At 28.5% G+C, this 22,738-nt stretch overlaps 1 protein-coding gene across 1 annotated transcript in view; it reads left to right on the top strand.

The window, feature by feature from the left end:
• LOC121121663 (protein turtle) overlaps positions 1 to 22,738 on the top strand; it is a 403,438-nt gene that overhangs the window by 239,535 nt on the left and 141,165 nt on the right. Inside the window, exons 7-8 of the mRNA XM_071889943.1 lie at positions 10,006 to 10,154; positions 16,670 to 16,802. Coding sequence (XP_071746044.1) covers positions 10,006 to 10,154; positions 16,670 to 16,802 — 282 coding nt within the window. The remainder of the gene's footprint in view (positions 1 to 10,005; positions 10,155 to 16,669; positions 16,803 to 22,738) is intronic.

The following is a 22,738-nucleotide window of genomic DNA, read 5'->3' as shown; positions in this document are numbered from 1 at the left end:
GGGTAAGAAAAACAGATTTTGAAAAAATACGCAACCTCTCATCTACTATGACGTCAATACTAAAAGCGTCGTGGAAGTCAAACATCAGTCATAAAGCATTATGGTATAACCTTGTATTTCTATTAACCTTGATATATAGCACATTGCTACCTTACTTGTATCATTCAATCTTTCAACCGAAAAGAAACCTAAACATTTATTTTGACTCAATCTTATTATGACAAGGTTAGTCAGTAAAGATGTTCGGTCTCACATAACGTCGTTAGAAAACCAAACACAGGATCAGAAATACATAAGAAATTAATGGAAAAATTTACAAATTTAAATTATTAGATATAAAACTACTGTTTTGGTATTTTATTAACCCAAATCAATATTCTTACTGACATCACTAAAAAGAAAGAGACTTTCTTCATAAATTTCTTATTCCTTAATCTTCCACTAATAACCTTGCTCTGAGTTGTTAGTATAACTAAATATTTACAATGTGTCTTGTATTCTGATATTTTGTTAGCTTTATTTTAATACACACCCTTTCATACAAAAAGAAACAGACAAAAAAGGCTCAAAATCAGTTGGTAGTTAGCTAATTCGGAGTCAATTCTTCCCAACAATATTGAACTTAATACTATTGATGATTTTTTACAACGTAAAAAAAGCTAACTATATTTGAAATAATCAAATTTCTGAACACTGATTTGGGGGAAAGAAGTATAAAATCGAGATCTGATAACAAAATACAGTGTAGATTTTAGTTTTAGAAAGCAAAAATGAAATATGTTTCTATTAAAGAGACTGTAATGAAATAGTAAATACAAAACTATCAATAAAAAAATGCCTAGAAATAGGATTTTTGAGTTGTGGGAATGTTTCAAAAATCTCATCCTTAACAATGGCACGAGTTAAAAGATGAATATGGGGTACTGAGACATTTTTAAAAGTATAAGAATATCAAAGGATATTTTTTCCCCAATATAATCTCCGGGTACACTTAAAAAAAAGAAAACTGAAATTTAGCATGGTCACCCAGACAACTTTGAGCCCAACAAGGAGTTGTAGATATAACACTTCAACTTTACTTTCTGTCATTCATGAGCATTAATGCCCCTTGAGAGCATGTTAAAAACAAACGAGAATCAATATGGTAACCCTGAGAAATTAAAGAATGTTTTGCAAGAGAGCAGCTTAGCTGTCATGACGTACCATTAGATCAGATAGAAGTAGTTGTGACGTGTTGTAGATGTAAATAAATTAGAATAGATTCAAGAATTACTCCTATGCCAATACTCAATTTTTCTTCAAGTCCAACAAGGAGTTACAATCATAACTCCACAATACATCCTCAGGATTACCCCTATCTTTTATGAGCTACACACAGATGTTCAATCCAACGTCATAAAGATCAAAGGTTTTTTTTTTTTAGTAAAAAGGAAGTTATCTTCTTGGGAACTAAATAAATACGACAAAAGCTTGGGAAAAGGAATTTCACTTTTCATTTTACCAATTCCATAAAATAACGTGCAAGGTAAAAAATATACTCGATTTCCATGACTATACATGAGCACACTATCCGTAGCTACACTTTATACTTATATGTTATCTCCGCAAGCATGAAATAGTTATTATAACAGCATTAGGAAATAAAAACACTGTTCAGATTACAACAATAAGAAACATTGCACGTTAATAAATGGTTAGGATTTACAATCCCAATTATTTACTACTGTTGTTTGATGCACAAATATTGGGATAGTAAAGTTCCCAAGTCTCAACCCGTCTTTAGCAAGAGTATAGGCTGGAATCTTTCCGTTTTCGAAACTCAATTCTACTCTGTGTCCAACAAGGACAATTTCATGTATAATTTTCCTATCAAATACGTCGTATTCACTCCGTCTGTTATAAGTAAATATGTGATTACTTTACACTTAGATAAAGTATTCAGAAGAATGAAATAATAATGATGACTACTGCTTTGTTCATCCTTATTTATTCGGTCCCGTCCCGTACAGCCATAGGACACAATCCATAAGTCCATATGGACCAATCGTTAAGAATGTCGGTCATTATGACTGTCAGACCTAGAACACATTTTAAAAAAAGAGAAAATAAAGTTGAGTGACGTCATCAAGAACCGAACTTTACCACAGTTTTAGGACTGATATCCAGGCTGAACTGGAAAGGTAAAAATACTTTTTCAGGTTTTAACTACAAAAATTATCATATTTTTTCATCTCTGTTTATTGGCTTATAAAAACAGTTTATATGAAAGTTAATTAACTATTATAAAAATCTGAAATATTTATATGTATTTAGTTACTGATATTATGCAAAATAAGTGTTTACAACTTCTCAATTATTAATTCCAACGATAATTACCATACATAGTAACAAGAATAAAAGTTGTAGAGAAGTTGTGCATACATGCAAATGTTCCTATAAATAAACAAAAAGATAATAATTACTAAATAAAAGTAAAGGGAAAGTTGAAGCTAAATACATAGACATATTATTATAAGCCTAATTCATTGTTCCCTTAGAAATGGAATATTACAACAGAAGAATTATGATGAAGAAAAAGAACAAAAGGGATCCAAATTTAGTTTCATTAGTTATATGAAGAAAAATACAAAAGCAAAAATAATAAACTTTTTTTATCTCACTCAAAGAGTAACTAAATGTCAAAGAAGAGCTTGAAAATAGACTTTTATACTTGTGTTATTACACATATACAAAATGGGGACCCAAAACTTACAGCAGCATTTCATTACAACGTTTCATTATGTATTCGAACATATGTATTATGTATAGAACAAGAATTGAAACAGAAATAATCAAATTTTGCTTCTATCCAATGTCTCTAAGTTTAAAAATGTTGCAGGAACAGCAAAAAAAAATTATACGTTTATCAAATCGTTACATTTGTTGATTCCTCCGAAAAGAAACAGAAAAAAAACCCAAAATCATCTGGTAGTTAGTCAAATAATTCAATCATACCAACTGCTATTTATTTCTTAAGTACTCTCAGAATATCACTGTCATATTATTTTCTCACTATGTGTAAAATAAATTACATATATATATTTCGTAATATTGAAATCAAAATAGTATTTTAATTGATCCTTAATTATGATATTACTCCGTAAGTTTATATTAAAGGCGTAGCTAGAAATTTGTATTTATATATGATAGTATGATAGGCTAAAATATATATTATATAAACGATGAGGGATCAACAAGAAATTGTATTCCTGTTCTTTTGGAAATGGGACATAAGTATAAAATAACTTATTACTTGGGTTATTTATCAAACATTATCATTTATAGAATAACCATGATGTACCAAACGAGAGGAGCTGGCTCACATGAAGGCAGGTAGGAGACATATTGTTGTTGGATAAGTATTAATTATTTTTATCTGTATGGAGTTTTAAAATACTTATTGATGTTCTAGGCAGTCTGGATAGAGATTCCAAAGAACTCTGTAGCCTTCTCAGGACTGATACTGGTGTAAAGATAACACGTTGTAACTTTGCTAGCACAAAAGTACCTTATGTCTGTTTAGGATGTCTTGTTAAAGAGTATATGTCGCACCTGTCATCGAAATTTGGATTTGCTCCGGCCAATAAATTGTTATTTCATAGATCAAAAACATGTTTATGAATATGATATACATAAGAGAACACTCTGTATCAACGCTTTATTCTAAAAAGAAAAAACCTTGGGGATTTAATTAATATGACTAAATTGTTATTTTATAGATCAAAAACATGTATACAAATATGATATATATCAGGTAGTACTATATATACAGTGCACCATGTATACGCGAGTGATTCTGCATACAAAACCCCTACAAGATTTCATTAAGAATAAATTGTTATTTCATGCATCAAAAATGACTGTCTTTCATTCAAACAGATATCCATATAGAAAAAATTGACTGTACTAATATCTAATTAACAACTAATAAGAGTGCGTTTTTCGTTCGGAGTAGCAAATGTCAAAGGGTGTAAGAGGTGCTCATTTTTAAGATATGAGGACAAGTGTCTTTAAAAGCATCACACTCTTCCAATTATGTTTTTTGATGGGAGATGAAGGTGTGTTACTTACACTCTTGCACCGAGAAAACATACAAACCTTATAACCCAATTTTTTTGTAAACAATTAAATGGTTTAGTATTAGTTTTCTTATTGAAAAATCAATACATAAAAAAAGTTTATAGATAGATGTCTCCATATTCCAAAAACATATTCACTTCTATATCTTTTTCGGAATCGAAGAAAATGTCTTAAGTACAAAAAAAGGATGACATTTTTTAAAAAGTAAAATAATTTTTTCATTTTAGATCAGAATTATATAAATAAAGTTAATAGTAAAGTGAAGACATACAATTTATTAATAACGCTTTAAAAAAGTAATATTATAAAACTTACTTAAGATTTATTGCTTGAAAAAAATACTTTTGTTTATTTATCAAGGGTTATTGATTGTATATAAAATGTAACATAATTTGTAAAGTTAAGATTATTTTTTTTATTTTTCGAGGTAAAGGCAATATAGAATAAATCATCTTATTCCAAGGGCCGACATTTATAGATTTGTGTTATTAATATTGACAATCAAGAAAAAATTAATTCAAACCCGATATTTGTTTTAGAATAGAAAATTAATAAAACGAATAATTATACACATAAACATGGCGTTACCTATCTAGTCATTACAATGTATTTATTTTTTTGGCAGCTAGGGTTGTTGTTTATTTTTCTCCCTATCAGTTTCCGGATTGATGATTGGTCAAACTCAAATTAACTACCGTTGAGCTTTGAAAAATTTGGTTACTATTGAGTAGACTAGTAAATAATAATGTGTATAGGACAAATAATCAAGGGTGGAAACTGTACAACGGATTGAAGTAAGATTTATTGCCAGATTTTAAGCAATGTATCAGCGCTGTTGGGACTAAAGTTGGATTTAAGTTTTCTATTCGAAACAAAAAAGGTTGTGTGAATATAAATTACAATAATGTTCCAGTTAATCCAAAAAAAATATGGAGGTATCTCAATTTCCATTATTTAATGATTGATTACTATTCAAACTCCAAGTTGGCTTAAACAATTATTCAAAGTAGATCATTTTTAATAAATATAAAGAATGAATTAGGCAAATACTTTTACATTTAAAATATGCATAACATTATGGGTTACATAGTGCATGTCTTCACGTTGGAATGTTGTCGATGATGATGCATATTGTACAATATACTTATATGAATATGGTATATGTAAATTTTAATGCTTGACTAATAATTGATAATGAATAAAAAGAGAATTGCGATAAACATTTTTTTTTAAATATGTCTCCTCTCAAAACCATTTTTCAACATTCACTTTTTGAAAGTTAAATATTCATAGATGTACATGGCACAAAAACACCTTGTATGGAAAGGAAATAAAAAGATAAACGCATGTTATTTACAACTATTTACATAGTTTTCTATATAGATATATATATAGCGAGAGAGATAACAACATTTTTGCATTTACATACCTACATTAGAGTAGTATGTTTTTCAACTTTTTCAAATTTCAGTTAGGACTAGTTTAGAAAAGTTGTGATATGCTCAAAAAAAACTATATGCGAAATGGCATTTCCCTGTAATGTCATCTTTAGGTAGCAGATCTCATTCAAAGTTTGAAAGGAGACCAAAGTTTTTATTTCGTCAATTTAGATAAAAATACAACATTAATTATAATTTTGCACTTACTATTTATGATGAACATTATTCTAACCTATATAAACTATATTTAAAGTTTTTTTTTCGAAAGCTGCCCAATGGAGCAAAATGAGAGAATAACATAAAATAATTATCTTTCTTGTTGAAAATGGAAAAAAAAAAAAAAAAATGTGTAATATACACGGATCATCACATTTCCTTAACTTTTTTTTTTTTTTTTTTTTTTTGTTAAACTGTAAAAAAACACTTTTTATATTCTGTTTATAGCTTAAAACATGTCTATGAAAATTATTTTACACAAAATAACTAAAAATTCTTCTTAGTATCACTATTTACAAAGTAAAGAGTTTTTGTTTTTTATTCATAATTTGATCGAGATGTGACAACTAACAATGACCTCGTTGGACAATGAAATTTTTCATAGGTATTTCTCATATCCTATCACAACTGTTCCGCACTATCTATAATATAAATTCGAAAATAGTTGAAAAGCTAACTGCCCTAATGTACACACATATGTAAGATTGAAAGAAGAAAATATGTACTACAAAAGTATTCATAAAGTATATGTGTATTCAAGTATATAAAATGAAACTGGCTCAATTTGAACTATAGATAAATTAAATGTAAGTAAAAAAAATTTTGTAAGTTCTTTTGTAGATATGATTAAGGAAAAAAAATTAAATACATTTCTTCTTATTTTTAATGTACGAGTATGTATTAGGGGTTCCCTCCCGAGATTTTGTTTCTTGGGATTTCTGAGAGTCTTAACAACTTTTCATTCTAAGCTTAATTTAATAATTAATGATGTCCGACAAATTACCGTAATATTTTGTTTTATAAAACTTTAATAGAACAACAATCTTATATGTTTTTATCTCTTTGTATACAGTAATACAAATATATTAACATATGTGGCACGTCATCACAAAAGCAAGCTAAAATGTGTTTTTTTTTCAAAAATGAGTCTAGATTAAATTTGTATTCTTTCATAAATTATTTTTCATATATATCAACAAACTAATCTTATTAACCTATTGGGTAGGCCGAAAAATGATCAATATTAAACAAGCAGGAGATATTAGCATATGTTATTTGAAAAGGGTCATATCAGGCTCAATATAAGTCTCTTAAATAAAATAAAGGCTTAAAATTATAGATAAAATTCTTGTATATCTGAAATTATACCAGAAATTTAAATAGAATTGACTCAAATCTGTCTGATGGGTCTGTATGAAGTATATAAAAATTGGGTTGTTTTCTCTTTTTCTTAATTTATGTTGAAGATTATTTTATTGTTGACTCTCCGTACCTATATACAAATGTAAGTTTGATGCATGAAAAAAAAAAAAAAAAAGAAGGACGAAGAATCAACACAAAAAAAAAAATAATAACACACTCATTATTGTATATGAGTCAGTTAAGGATTTGTAAACTGTTCCAAGGAATTCTACATAGATACTTGGAAGTCTATCGACATCCTTTTTTTCCATATGAGTCATAGATCCTTCTTTAAATGTATGTTATATACACTTAAATTTTGTAATTATTTTTAAAATTGTGTTTTTTATTTAAAATTTTTGTCAAAACTAAAGGTTATGATTCAAATTTTTGTTACAAAAAATGTGAGTTTTATGTCTTTTTTTTCATTTAATTTTTGAATCCTAAACGATATTTTTTTCTTGATCAAGACAAAAATTCATTTTATTTTGGGGAACTAAAGCCCCTTTAGCCATCCCTTCAGAACTCACCTGTATAAATACCGCTTTTATTGTAGGTATCTAGAGTTCCATTTGTTCCATATCGGTACTCTCACTTTAATAGTTTATTTATTGAGGTAAGATCAGATTCTGCAATTTAAAAAAACGCAGTTTTAGTGATGAAGAAACAAATGCAAATGAAGAAAATTATGGTCTAGCCTTGCTTAAAATTGGTTTTTACCATAAAATATTTTTATAAAAAATTTACAGTATTTTTTGGCCAGCTGGCGTGACTTTATACGCAACAAATACAAACATTTCATCATAATTGAAAGCAAAAAGTTTAACACACGCCATAATATAAATTTTTAATACTAAGAAAAGAGCAAAAAAGTGGTACTATATGAAATATCAAAACCAAAAACAAGGATAAAATTAACATTAGAACAATTTAAAATGTAACGTTATTAGTCATGTAGTCTTTTATTTACTGAAGAGTTAGTCAATTCCTTATATAACTTTGATGTAGAAATTAATTATGGGGACTATATCTGTGAGATTGAAGTCTTTTGTAGTCTCTTTGCATATATATATTTATTGGCTTTTGATAATAATGACGTTTACCTAGCCTTCCTCCTTCCCACAATAGTGTCTTAAAAATAAGTTTATATCAGTTGTAGCCCCAAAATTTTTGAGCTGTTCATATCAGATCCTCTCATATCTTTCTCTTAAAAGCTTTCAGGTCCAGAAGGGATGTTCAGTAGTCTCGCTCGCTTTATTACAAAATGGGAAGACACTCCTCTTGTTGTTAAAAAAATTTGACTCCAACTTTCCATTTTGCTGAGAACAAACGATGTAGTATTTATTATTTCCTAACGAGATAAATAATATTTTGTAGGATTTCACTCAAAGACCATTTTGCCAGGAGATGAAAAAAACACTTTATTCAACTATGTCGTGTTAAAAATATATCATAAATATTTTATTTTTATGGTTCCATTAATATGTTCAAATGATTATATTTCCTTTTTGATTAGAATGCCACTTTTATTCGTCATCTATTGCAATTTAATGTAACGTCTTATTATTTTTAATGTTGTCATTTCAATATTCGAAATGTAGGCCTTTACATTCATATTTAAAATGAATCACAAGCAGAAACAAGGGCTTTATAAAGATATGCAGTGTTTAAGGGTATTTTACTTCTTTTTTCATCATTGCGGATATCTTCTAATTTTACTTCCTCTCTACTGATTGTGAGGAAATTAGAAAGCTCTTTTTCCGTTCATTATGAGTTGTTCTTTAGTGTTAGAGCCAACAAATGTAGAAAATAAATATTTCACATATGTATATCATCGACATATACACAATGTACATCGATGTGGAAACGGATTACAGTTTTTACGGTTTTGGTATAATTTTTTAAGGTTATTTTTATAAGGTATGACAACAAAACTTCTTATTTCCAAAAGGCAATAAGTAACATTAATGCAGGTATTTTTATGTATGTTTCATAATGATAGTACTCATTTTAGTTTTGATTTACAATGTATTGAAAATAATATCAAATAGAGGGCGTTCCCCAGAGGCCATACATTAATCCTCAGTATTTTAATATCCAGTGATATTTTCAATTATTTTTGTTTCTCTTTAATAACTTTTTCATTGAAAATTTTTAGACAGAGGATAATTTTATACCGAAAATTTAAAACTAAATTGAAAACATATATTATAAAAAGTTGTAGATGATTAGTTTTTATAATAATGAGAAATTTGCAATTTTGCAATAGTCTTAAAAATGTTAGTTTTCTGGAGTAAATCAGCTTCCAATAACTTGATTTGAACAAACTGCCCTAATATGGAAGTCTTGCATAAGAAAAAATCTGATGCCGCCAATTTTAGCTCTTGAATATTATTATCTGTGGAGTTGTTAGCGTTCAAATAGTTTGGCAAATTTAAAATTTTGAAAATGACATGAAAATTGTCCCATGTTAAATATTAGAAATTGAAGTAATATACTGATATTTCTAAATTTTCTAATTGGGACGTCATGACAGAGGACTATATCCAGAGTTCCATGTGCCAGGCCTTTCCCCGCTACTTAGAAGCCATAATTACCGCTAAGCGTTGTTATTCCAAATGATTAAGGGAGCTCAGAAGAGACATTTATTCATAGTGTTAATATTTTCAATTAATTAATTATAACTTTTTGAAGTTTAAAATTAAAAGTGTTCAGATTTTGATGGACCATTTGGTACTGAAGATAAGTTGACAAAAATTATCAATTTTTGTCAAAATAATAAACATAATACTATCCCATTACGATGTGAATTTTGCGGCTATATTTGTTTTAATGATTAAAAAAAAAAAAATAGGCTGTTGTAACTTTCATCGGTTCCCTAACCATAAATCAATCTTTTATTGGAACATATCTTGGTTGTATACTCGATTAAGGAATTTTTTATTTGTATATTTAAAAAAAGAAACTTACCGTTTATTATGCAATTGGTTTAATTCAACCTACAATTTGCACTTGGATCAATTATATGACATATTTTTTTTCTTTATAGTGGCTCCCACTGCTGTTTGGATTCATAAGAAGGAAACACATTTATCTGCAGAAAAGGAAACCTTCTTTCAATGCTCATCCCGTGGTTCCTCGCCCAGAACAGCTTTCACTTGGCTCATCGGAGAAAGAGTTTTGGAAATGGAAATCAAAGTGAGTAGTATGTTTCTATTCATGTATGAAATATGAGGAGTCGCCATGCTAAAAAATAACCATAAATACATTTGAATATTAAAATTAGTGATAAATAGTTAATACTCTCTCTTTCATGAGCATACACATTAGTGATTACTTTATACTTTGTCTCTTTAAGAATAAATGAAGCTTTTGAAAATATAAAAAAACACTTTTACGTTGAAACTAATAAAGTATTGCGCTCGTCTAATCAAATGTTTTTAAACATTCTAAACATATGTACTTCATATAAATCGTTTGCCTTTTTCCAAATAAGATTTCCCTATTATACTTCTTTAAACAAAAACAAAAAAATAAAAAAAAATATTTGGGGTTTTCTTTCATTAGAGAAAATAACTTTTTTTTTTCACTAATGCTTTATAAGACAGATTAACATTTATGTTCTGTATTTTTTTATTTTTTGTTCACAGAAGTTAAGAGTATAATTTTTTGTATTCTTTTATATGATTATGGTATATTTGTAATACATTTTGAGGCAGGATTTTTTTGTACTTTTTTAAAGAGTATTTCAATATAAGCTTTTAAAAAATTGTATTAGTTTTTTTAAAAAAAATGTCATAGATACTATTTAAGGTTTAATAAAATAAGGCCTTTTATATCCATACATAGAATGGATGAAAATATCTAATACTTATATTAGAGAAAACACTCTAGGGAAATTTTATACATATGTTTATTGTATAATACAGAAAAAAATTCACTTATCCTTAAAAATGCTTAAGATTTACGACTTTATGTACTATATTCATAAATTAAATAAGAGAATGGAGGATTTCTAGTGATGAAAATCTAGTGTATTTTGGGCATGTAAAAAAAAAGAAGAAATCAAAAATCAAAATTATAACCAGGCAATTTGAAGAATGTAATAGAAGAAAGTATCTTAAATGTAATTACGTCAGCTACTATCATTTGTGACAAGAAAGGAAGTGGAGGAGGAAATAACGAAGAATATTGTCAAAAATTACCCCCATGTATATCCTTAATTCTACTCTGAGTTCAACAACGACATAAATTATAATTTCTAAATTCTCTAGCGGACCAAAAGCTTCACTACGACCATTATTTTATATAAATATTGGTAAGGAGGTCTTTATTTCCCCACTTGCCTTAGAGTCTCTACAAACATTACTACTTGAGAAGAATTGAATGATTGAAGCTATGAATAGGGATGGATATTTTGTAGAGTGTTAAGATAATTTGGTAAAACTGAATTAAAACTTTTGTTTACATCAGCAGTATGTTCATAGACAGCTAAGCTGTAGTACTCCAGACAAGAACCTTCAACCTTTATAATAATGGAAAAATATTATGAAATTATATTTAAACATATTTATTATTGTTTTATGATATATATTTTTTTAAATACACTAAAAAATTGAATTCTTTTTTAGAGCAAGAGAGATGTTAACAAGCAACCATCTTTGAAGGAATTAACTTTATCATTAAAAACAATCTATAAAATGTGTTTTCCTTTAATAATTCTAAAACATTTTTTTTTTACATTTTGCCCATTAATAGTTATGACGATAATATAATTAAATTATGGAATGTTTATTCAAGCATCCACATTATAAAATGAACCTATATTCAATAATCAAAATTTATATCCGTGGCAAATAAATCGGAACAACATGAATTTGAATCATAATTTTTAGTAATGCTCTCTGACACGTGGTAAAATGTAATCAAAAAAATTCCAGTATGATCTAGTGTTTGTAGACAGACCTTTCAGTAAAGTTTATGAATAGGGGTTTTTTGACAAAACTTTGACAATTTTGAATGAATGTTTTTGACCTATTTCTTAGAAACGAGCAATTTGATAAACGACTTTTGCAGAAAAATAACTTTTTCTGCAAAACCAAAATTTAGTATTGTTTTTTGTTTTTTTACAACAAGTAGTTTTATTCAATTTTTAAATTTTGATAACATACATTCATGTTTTGAAAAAAAAAACTTTTTTTTTCTACAAACTGGACAACAATATTATAGTCAAGGGTTGTAGCAAACCCTCTCACGTAGTTATGTGCCTGGGGACGGAAGGCATACATCATTTGTACAAAGTAGACTTTAAAAGTAGAGAAAAGTTATCTATTTATTTCTCTGAATACTATTAAAGTTGTTTCTTAAAAATATTAAAGAAAAAAAAAGTCATTATTTCTGTATTTGTTATTTACAAAGAAAAACACAAAGTAGGAAACGGAAGTTTGTGGTCAAGAAAGAAACAATAGGGAATAAGTTTTTGATTCTACATCAAGCGGAGAGTTTTTAATTAGATGTGCAAAAAAAATATTTATATACAAAAAGATACAATGTATATACATAAATATTTTAACAGACATTAATCAAAATAAATATTATAATTGAAAAAAGCGATTTTAAAAAAGATAAATAAAAAATGTCATAATTGACTACATAAATATAATTTTGTATATATAGTAGAGTGAGGCAGATGCCCGGACTGTTTTTCAACAAGCTGAAGCTTTTTTTTTTTTTTTTTTTTTTTGTACTGTAGAAGGTCCTTACGAACACATATCTGTCATTTCATTAAATATTATATTAATATTTACCTAGAGTAAAATAATAATATTTTTTTGGTATTAAATTAGTTTAATATTTGTTAACCATAAAATAGTCAAATAAAAAGATTTGTACATTTTTTCACTTATTTCAACAATAAAATTAACATATTTAAGATTATCCATATAGATTTTTCCTAACGGTGTTCTGGCTAATTTTCAATTCCAGGACAATGATATAAGGTCAACCCGACGATTTCCATTGTTTTATTAACAAGTTCGGGGTCAATATTAAAAGACAAGAACCTTTGGAAGCACCGTTTTTCTCTTGCATTCGATACTGTATAGGGTCCAAAAATAGCACAATTATTTTGGGGCTGCTTTTCCACCTTTTTACCTTGGTTGTAGAAACTACTGAATAATTTATCAAACTTTTTCAAATGTACGCTCAACCTTTAAGCATAATTTAAGCTTAAAAAAAATTGAATGTATTAATTATATGATATACCTTACAAAAAAAATTCAGCAAAAAATGCTCAGAACTTTTTACTTAACTTAATATATTTTAAATTGAAATGCAATTGTTCAAAAGTATTAATACTATTTTTTAGAATAATTGCAACAGTTAAAAATAAAGTCAATGAAGTAAATATTGACACTTTTTAAAACTCTTTTTGAATTTTTTTTGTAAAAACTATTAAGTTTTTTACGGAATGGTAGATATTTTTGAGCCACTGTATATTTATCCAATATATATCATTTTTGCATAAACTCTATAAAGGGATTTATAAAGTTTCTAGTCCCTTTTTCTAAACTGTATCGACTTTCTGTTGAAGGTAAATAATAATATATTTCAATGAAATTCTAGCTTTAATCTTTTTTTTTTTTTGGGGGGGAATTATGAACGCCGGTATTTAGTTACTTACAAAGAAGGAGGGCTCCTTTCTCTGTAAGTAACTCAATACTCAAGACTTTCAAAATTAGTATCATTACATTGATATCAATAACATGCAAGGACTAGATAATAATTTTGCTGACCAGTGATTATGAAGCATTCACATGTTTATTTGGTTAAACTTAGTACCTACAAAATGATTATTAATAAACAGTTAACTAAGTATTTAATATACCATTATATTTTTAACACTTATGTCTAAATTCAAGAATCTTAATATTTATTAATCATGTTTAAACAATATTGTTCCCCTCCTTTAGACCTGTGCATTTAGGGTTGTCTTGGAGAAAAATGACTAGCATACCTCACATTTAAATTTGGATTCGCTCCGAAGAGCTTTCAATCTACTCACTGGTGTGGCAAGTCTGTTATTGTGTGCAAATGAGAAATATAGCTAAATATGTCATTTAAACAATTCACGAATTGGTTTCGAGTTGTATTTTCTTGATTTAATAAAAATCACATTTCTTTTATTTTACTCACATTACTCAAACTTTTGGGTCCCTCCTCAGTATATACACAGTGTTAGTAAAAGTTGTAGAATGTTATTAAAATAAAAATCTTAGAGTTTTCGACTAAGAGCATGTTCATAATGTTGGTGTGACTGCCGTTGACTAGAACCTCCACTCTTTTATCTTCCATTTTATGCTTAAGAGTATTTAATCTAAACTAAACAGCTGATCTATGAATAAGGACTTCAAAGACAAGTTTTGGGTCAGATGAAGTAATTGTATTATTTTAATCTTAACTTATACTTTTTCCTTTCTTTCATGATTTAAAAATAGGGGAAATAAAAATATGATCTTTCTTTTTTTCTTAAATTATTTTATTACGATATTATATAATCATCATTTTATTTATTTCATATGGAGTCTCATTTCATAAAACACAACTTTTAATATTATTCGAGTAATAAATGATTTACTTACAACTTCCCAGACATAATTATATAAGTTAATGAAACTGAAAAGGATTGAAGCAAGTATGACACAGGTAAACTCCAGTATTTCCGAAAATGAAATTGTCCATCGTTAACCACAGACATGTCATCGATTTTTTCTTTACTTATGGAAAAGTCAAGATTTTATTTCCTTTTTTTTTCACTTGTTTCAACAAGAAGCTTTTGTCTAGCCTCCTGATATAAAAAAAAAAGATCAGTAATCTTCACCAAAAAACCTCAATAAATCCAAGTCATATACATGTCTTTTGGAATCTGTGGTAATGTCAATGTTCCATATTTTGAGCCATGCCTTTTACTGAAGTGTCTTTTTTCTAAAGTCAGTAATTTTGAAGCCATCTTTGCTTTGATGTCTTTTCCAACTTGATCACAAAACGATGCTAATGGTACTAGTTCTTCAGTTAGGTACCACAATTTCTAGGCAGTTAATTCACTTTTGGCTATTTAATTTTCTTAAATGAGCATTTTCTTTGTAGAGAGATTCAACCCTTTCAGCCATTTTTATCCTGGCGATTGTAATAATTCGAGCCTTTTGGTAATGTATTAATGCTTCTTCGACAACAAAATTTGCAGTCATTTGTGATATTTTGGTAGATTTTCTTACATCCTCACTCCTTAATTTCTCCAAGTTTCCCATATAAGATAGCAAAACTTGATTCCATGTTAGGAGTCAAGATCCAGTTCGGGCCTTGGCGTCTCAAGTAAAATATCCAAACGAGAATCAGAACCTTTAGTGCACATATTAAGTAACTAATGCAATAGACATAATGAGAAAGGCTAAGACAAGTTTAACCCAATACTCAAATATTGACTAATGCTAATAATGAACAATCTATACGCTGTATCTACAAATTTGTCACTCGGGTATACATATTTGAAACAAAGGGATACATTTTTATGAACTATGCAGTAGAATTTGACTTGTGACTTTTTAGTTGTAATTGTGTTTTGATATGTGTATGTTAGAATATAAATACAATATTTACATGGTAAATTTATATAGATATTATTTTAATGGGATAATTAGTAAACAAAAAAAAGGAAGACAAGTTGACCTCTTTATATTTTCGATACTGAACTTAAATAGTGTATTTTTATTTAATAAACGGTCTATGTGCGATAATTTATTACTCTCTACAATCAAAGAAACTAGAGTCACAATCAAAATTATATAAAACCAATAATTTTTTATTGTTCATAAAATATTTTATTTGATTACATTTTTTCAAAATAAAGCAAACCAAAAAATTATTTCATATGTGTTTAGATATTGCAACTGTGCTGGAGGTATACGTTAACCAAATTTGCTAAAATTTTGTATTTGTGTTCTTCTAACATAGCCACCATAGAAAAATTAAGTTCCACTGATTCTGAAATGGATTTTTTATTTCGGAGGCAATTGCATCACTCTACTGGACAGTGCTAAAAAAAGGTTAATCGTTATCCGTTGACGAGCACTATCCTCATTCTAATATATACCTATGACATATATATACTTATATTCACAAATATATCTATGTTTAACGAGACATACCTTCGTAGAAGTATATTATACTTAATATGTACTGTACTACATAAAAGGTTGATGGAATTGAAAAATTGTTTTTTGTGACAGGAATTGATTAATGAGCTCCCCTCTTGCTAGTTTTTTTTTCTTTTTTTCCCTTTTGTTATCCCTTTTATTTTATGGTGTACAAAGGTAAAAAAAAACAACACGACAGTTCTTTTTCATATTAACAAATGTGCCTATTGCGAAAAATTGCAGAAACAAATATTTATATATTTTGAAATTATATAATATCGACATAGCCCTTTATATGTTGTATATTCCAAAGAAAACGAGCTTTAAATTATTATAAAGCAATGAGTGACAAACATTGATAAGTTTTATGGGATCATTTTAATTTATGTACATATTAGATGGGTAATAAAATGAAATATCCAAATCACTTTTTTTTAATAAAACTATATTTTTTTCGAGAGTTTATATGTATGCTATTTATATAAATAAAAAAAACTCACATAATATTGTCTGTTATTGCAGATTAATAACTTTACGTCAGTTCTTCAGTACACACCAAAGGTAGAAGACCACGATCAAACCCTAATTTGCCGATCTGAAAATCCAGATTTAGAAAAATCAGCAATTCAAGATACATTGGGACTGCTTGTTCATTGTAAGTATATTTATTTTAATTAATGTATATCACATGCCCTGAAAACTCCGGACAATCTGTATTAAGCTCGTGAGTTATTGTGCTAAGTGTGACACTACTTTTGTTTTTTCAGAAACAATTGATAAAATAAATTACGTGTTTTACTTTGACACTACTCCTTGATAGAAACAAGCTACCCCATAAGCTAAGCAATGCTTTGAAAAGGATAATGGGGACTCTGCTCCATAAAGTGAATAAAAAATTATATGTTTAAAGTTATACATACCAAATTTTATATGAAAAAAAAAATGTATTTTTTTTTAAAGGCCGGAACTTTTCACCACATTTCCTTCAAATCGATCGTATTTCCTAAAATAACTACTATAACATGATGTTATGGTTACATGATTATACGTTCTCTAATAAAAGCACATAGTTTAATTATTTCAAAAACGGAGACAGATGCAGACTTTAAAGATAAAATAAAAGTTGTTAAGAATTACATACCTAAGGCTATGGTTTATTCTGATCAGACCAGATTCCTGGGCTCTGGAGGGTACGATTGTTGTTTTTACAGATACGTTCAATTTTTTCTATAAAACAAAATATATTTCTTGTGTCTCAAAGTTTTTTTAAGGTATGGCTTGTTGATTTGAAAATGCATGAAAGAAATTCAAAATCCAAATAAACGAAATATCGTACGAATGGAAAAAGGGAGAACGTATTTTGAATACGATTTAAAATTTGGAATTGAGAAAAAAATTAGCGAGTTAGGCTTGGTATTTATATTAATAATGGTTGAAGGAGGAACATATTTTTAATTATAATGTCCAAGGGATGAAATGACTTCAAATGTTGTTTATCGACAAGTTTTAGTAAATTCTGGAGTTATTTCAAAACCATTAATTCGAAATAAAATATATAATACAGGCACGTCCTAGTGTATTATAATGTATAATTGTAATAGTCAACAATTTTTGCTGTCCAATTGACATAATCTATTCCTGATTGTTAATAACTTAAAAATACCTTTATATCACAAAATTTCTGCTTTTGTAGTCTACAGAAGGCAATATTGTATATACTATTTTTATGCCTAAATAAAGTTGCTTATAACATGGGTTCGGTGAGTCACTCTCAGGGGTTCGACAAACACCCTGCATTCACTGACGCGACTTTCGACGGGGCGACCTACTTTCAGTACGACTATGCCCTCACAGCCTGGCATCGCTCAGAGTGGGGGGATACCACCATGAAAAAACAACACGGGTAGACCCACTCTGAGATTCAAAAAAGTTTCGTCTTTTTGTTAGATTACAATTATTTACTGTCTTAGTAAAAATGTGTTATAGAAAATAAGTACACCCTTTTTGTGTTTATTTGTGGTGTTATACTCCGCTTGTCACACCATTTGTTTCAAGTGATCAGGTCACACTGCTAAGCTTTTATATCTCTGCTGCAGGGAATTTGGTGTGGTCAGAAGTCCACTTTTTGTTGTAGTCTTTGTACGTTATTTTATTTTAATCTTTCAATCTCTTCTTACTGACTATGTCAAGCAAAAAAAAAGTGGTTTGTCAAATACGCACAATTGGATTCATGTGTATCAGGGAACATAATGGGAGTTAGCGTCATCAATGCATGGTATATGCTGCCAATCTGATTAATTCTAGTCTATCACCGGTCAAACTGTAGGATCACTTAATAAAGCTACATGGAGATAGGAAATTCAATAACACAACACTTGCTGAAATCAAGGAAAAGAGAGTCAAATTTAATAAAAAGGCTACTCTGTCTGTTCTCGGCTTTGTACCCATCGACAAACCAATCCTCACAGCATTATAGGAAGTTGCCTACCTCATTGCAAAGCAGGGCAGACTATGTACACCACTGGTGAAGCACTTGTAATACCAGCTGCGTTGAAGATGACGAATATCATGCTGGAAAAACTGATGTAGAACCAGCTTTTCCACCTGATCCATGGTTCATTTTGTGTACTAACATAATATAACTATGTTCTGAAGAATTCCTATTTTATTTTCCGATCACTAAGGGGTTCGGTGAATGCACTGATGAAGCTTGCTGGGCTCAGTACCTCCATTAACGTTCAGAACTTATGTTATAATAACTTATTAAATATACAAAAATATTTTGTCAAGCAACAAATCTTAAATCACTTCTAAAATATTTTATAAGGTACTCCTTTATTATTTTGAAGTTGTCTTTCTTTTAGAACAAACTATCATTTGCCATTGAGATAAAAAATGAAGGATTTATTAGACTTTCAAAAAAAAAAATCAATTCTTTATAATTTTTTTTTTGTTCTTACAAAGCATATTTAAAAAAAGATAAATAAAAAGTTTGAATATTTTCTGAATCTAAAAAAACATGCACCTACAAGTGTAGTTTTTTGTTAATATTTGATCTTTCAAGGCAAAATTAACACCAAATTATGCAATTGTTGAAAAAACTAAAAACTATTGTTACTAAAATAACACATCACTGATAAATTTTAGGCTCTGAAGGGCTTTCTCATATTTTGGGTTAAAATTAATGAAAAACATATCATTTTAATCCATGGCAAAAAAACTTCAAATTTTGTTGATTATTGAGAAAGTTCTGGCCCTCATTTTGGAGAAACTTGATAAATGTTTGTATAAATGGTGTGTATATATAATGTAAGAACATGGAAAATGTAAAACTTTGTGAATAAAGGGATATTATTTTTGCTTCAAACAAGTGTCTTTTCATGCTATTTCTTATATTTTTAAGACAGAGGCCTAAGTACTTTTAATAATCCTTCTATGTCAAAAGCAGAATGTGTTAAAGAAAAAGAAAACACTGCTTAATTCAGAACTTGATTTTTATAAGTCTAATATAGCTTTTATAGAAATGTACATATTTTCAAATATTAGGGCTATTTTTGCTACATGTGAAAGCAAAAAAAAACAAGGAGGGTAAAAACAAAAAATATGTATGTGAAAATCGTTATGTGCATAATCTTTATTCAAAACTCTGTTAAGTATACTTTTAAAAAATGTGTAATACTATTTTAGTACCTCGCATTCCCAGGAGTAATTAGGCGTAAGCAAATGACAAATTTTGTTTTAATAATATAGAATATAGATCCTCAAGAAATCCTCAGTGATTTTCTTCGTTTCTTATGACCGCATTAATACATAATTACTCAATACTCATTTTTAGTGATGAAAATCATCTTTATATGGGGTGTGTTAAAAGAACAAAAGTCAACATGGTTGTCCTAACAATTTGAAGAATGTTTTTGAAGAGAGCAGATTGGCTATGATGATTAAATCAGCTATAAGCAGCTGTGAAGAGTGCGGCTTGGCTATCATCATTAGAGATCAGCTATAAGCAGCTGTGAATAGGGGAGAGAGGTAGAAGGAAACAAACAACATCTTTACTTCGATGTCGATCTTCAACTCCACTTTGTGTCCAAAAGTTGACTTTTAATTATAATTTCGGAATAAATCCTTATTTTTACTATCTGTCTTTCATAAGAATACAAGAATTTTTAATAAGGTTTTTAATAGAATTGAATGTTGTAGAAAAATTGTTTCCCTACTCAGAAGTTATATAACAGCTAAGGAATAGAAAATTTAGTCTTCAGATTACCAATTTTAAAAAAACCTGCCAGTTAAAGAATAGACACGATTTACATCACTGCTTACATCAATTAATGTGATATATTCTGAATATATGAATCGCTCCAACAATCTTTAGTGTCAAGTCCCTTTGAATCCATGCCTTCCGACCTAATTGAGGTTAATGGGAAAACATATTTCGTCGTCGTAGACTGCTATTCATCGTAGCAAAAACGAAAATACTTCAACTAAGTAAGGTACTCATATCATGTTGACGTTGTTTGAAGATTGAGGACTTCTAATATATATTCGAACTGACGGGGGAATAAAATTCTGCACAGAATTCGTGACTTCTACAAAGATAACCTCGCATTCCCACACTCATCCCAATCCTATGGACATACAGAGGCTGCCGTCAAATGATGAAAATGATCCTCAAAAAATCTAATGACCAGTTTTCATTTTATTCATCACTCCTGGAATTGAGAAATGCACCCCGATCTGACGGAATCAGTCCAGCCCAACGGTTATTTAGTTACTAACAAATAACTCGGATCCCATCATTGCCTACAATCGTCTGTCGCCTCCCAATTTTGAGAAGGCGAGGGTGAAAAAGAGAGAGGAAGACCTCTCAAAACTAAAAAAACTCTACGATTACACATCTACTAATCGAAGCCCTTTCTTTCCTGGAGATTACGTTAGGATCCAAAATAATAAAAAGATATGGGACACACGTGAAGTAATTACTAAGACTCGGAAAGATTGAAGATTCTACTTTGTTGATATAGAAGAAAAGAAAATAATACATAATAGACGCTTTTGAAAACGTATCAACCTGAATCTCCTTGAAATTGACTTAATATTAATATTTTATAATCATCTATTTGCTATTTAAAATTTAATATATTATGGTATTTGTCGTCTTGGGGGATATGTGAGGTCATCATAAATAAGAAGATAAACTTTATAAAACATTAGAATATACTTTTGTATAATTAGTATTAGTATCAATTTAAACTTAGTATGTTGATAACCCCACACAGTTAAACATCTTTTTTATAAGCCCAATTATTAAAAAAAATTCTTCATACCCGTTTAGAAATTGCAATTATGTTAAAGGTAAACTTGAGCCAAATTTGCTAAGGTTTTGTATTTGTGTTCAACTTACCAAGCATCAGTACCAAAATAAAGTTATGTTGATTCTGATAATGTTGGAGAAATTGCATCACCCTGTTGTACACTATGGTGCTTTATTTTTTTAATTTTAATTTTTCTACGATGTCATCTTTATGTGACACATCTAATTCAAAGTTTCAAAGGAGACAAAAGTTATTTATTTCGTCAATAAGGATGGAAATACTGTTTTTAATTAGGGTATTTAATTATTTTAACTTATAAAAAAGATTTATAAAGTTTTTTTTCTAAAGCTACCCTATAGAGCAAAAAGAGAGAATAAACTAACAAAATATATTTCCTTTCGGAAAATGTAACAAAAAAAAAAAAGAAGGATGTTCGGTAAAAGTGGAGAATTGAATATTTCCAACTTATTTGTCTTTCTTTGTTCAGTAGGACAAATTAAAAAAAAATTAAAACATATTTTTTAGGATAAATAATTGCTTATCAAAATTAATTATTCAAATGAACCAAAAATGTCTCTTTAGTATGTAAATTCCTTTTGTAACGAGTTTTTGCCTTTTTTCATAGTTTAATCGAGTTGTGGGACCTAAAGATGACCTCGTAAGACAATGCCATTTTTTATAATAGGTAATTTGCATACCATAAGTTAGCTTTTTTGCACTCGGCGTAATAGAAATTCAAAACGCTCTAATGCACACTTCTGCGATGGTTCATTAATACGACTAAATTTTAACGTCTTGCATAATTATATATTTATAATATACTGTTTATCATACAAAAACATAAATTTTGTTTTATTAATATAAAATATATTTTTTTACTCATAGTTAAAAGTTATTTGAATACTTAATCAGGTCTCTCTCATCATGCAGTAGTTTTTTTGTATTGCTTAGTTTATTTGATATGTAATGGAGGAAGAATACTTTCTCCTTCTGAGTCCATAAACAGTTGAGTAGAAGGAGAAAGTAATTCAAGTACATAATTAACGTGCTTGTTTTTGACAAAGGATTTGCTTCTTGAAACCAATAAACCAATACATATATACTTTTGTTTTGTATCTAATTAGGTGGACGTCATATTGTGTACGTATAACATAATAAATAAAGTCTTTGTAAATATGGTGCCCATCAACACAAAAACAAGTTTGTGTAAGTTTTGTCCAAAATTTAGGTTGAATTACATTCATATCTTCCAACAAATTATTGTCAATTTCTATAA

Source organism: Lepeophtheirus salmonis, chromosome 7, assembly GCF_016086655.4.
Source record: "Lepeophtheirus salmonis chromosome 7, UVic_Lsal_1.4, whole genome shotgun sequence".
Classification (NCBI taxonomy): domain Eukaryota; kingdom Metazoa; phylum Arthropoda; class Copepoda; order Siphonostomatoida; family Caligidae; genus Lepeophtheirus; species Lepeophtheirus salmonis.
Note: the sequence above shows the minus strand (reverse complement) of the source record. Positions and strands in the feature narration are given on the sequence as shown.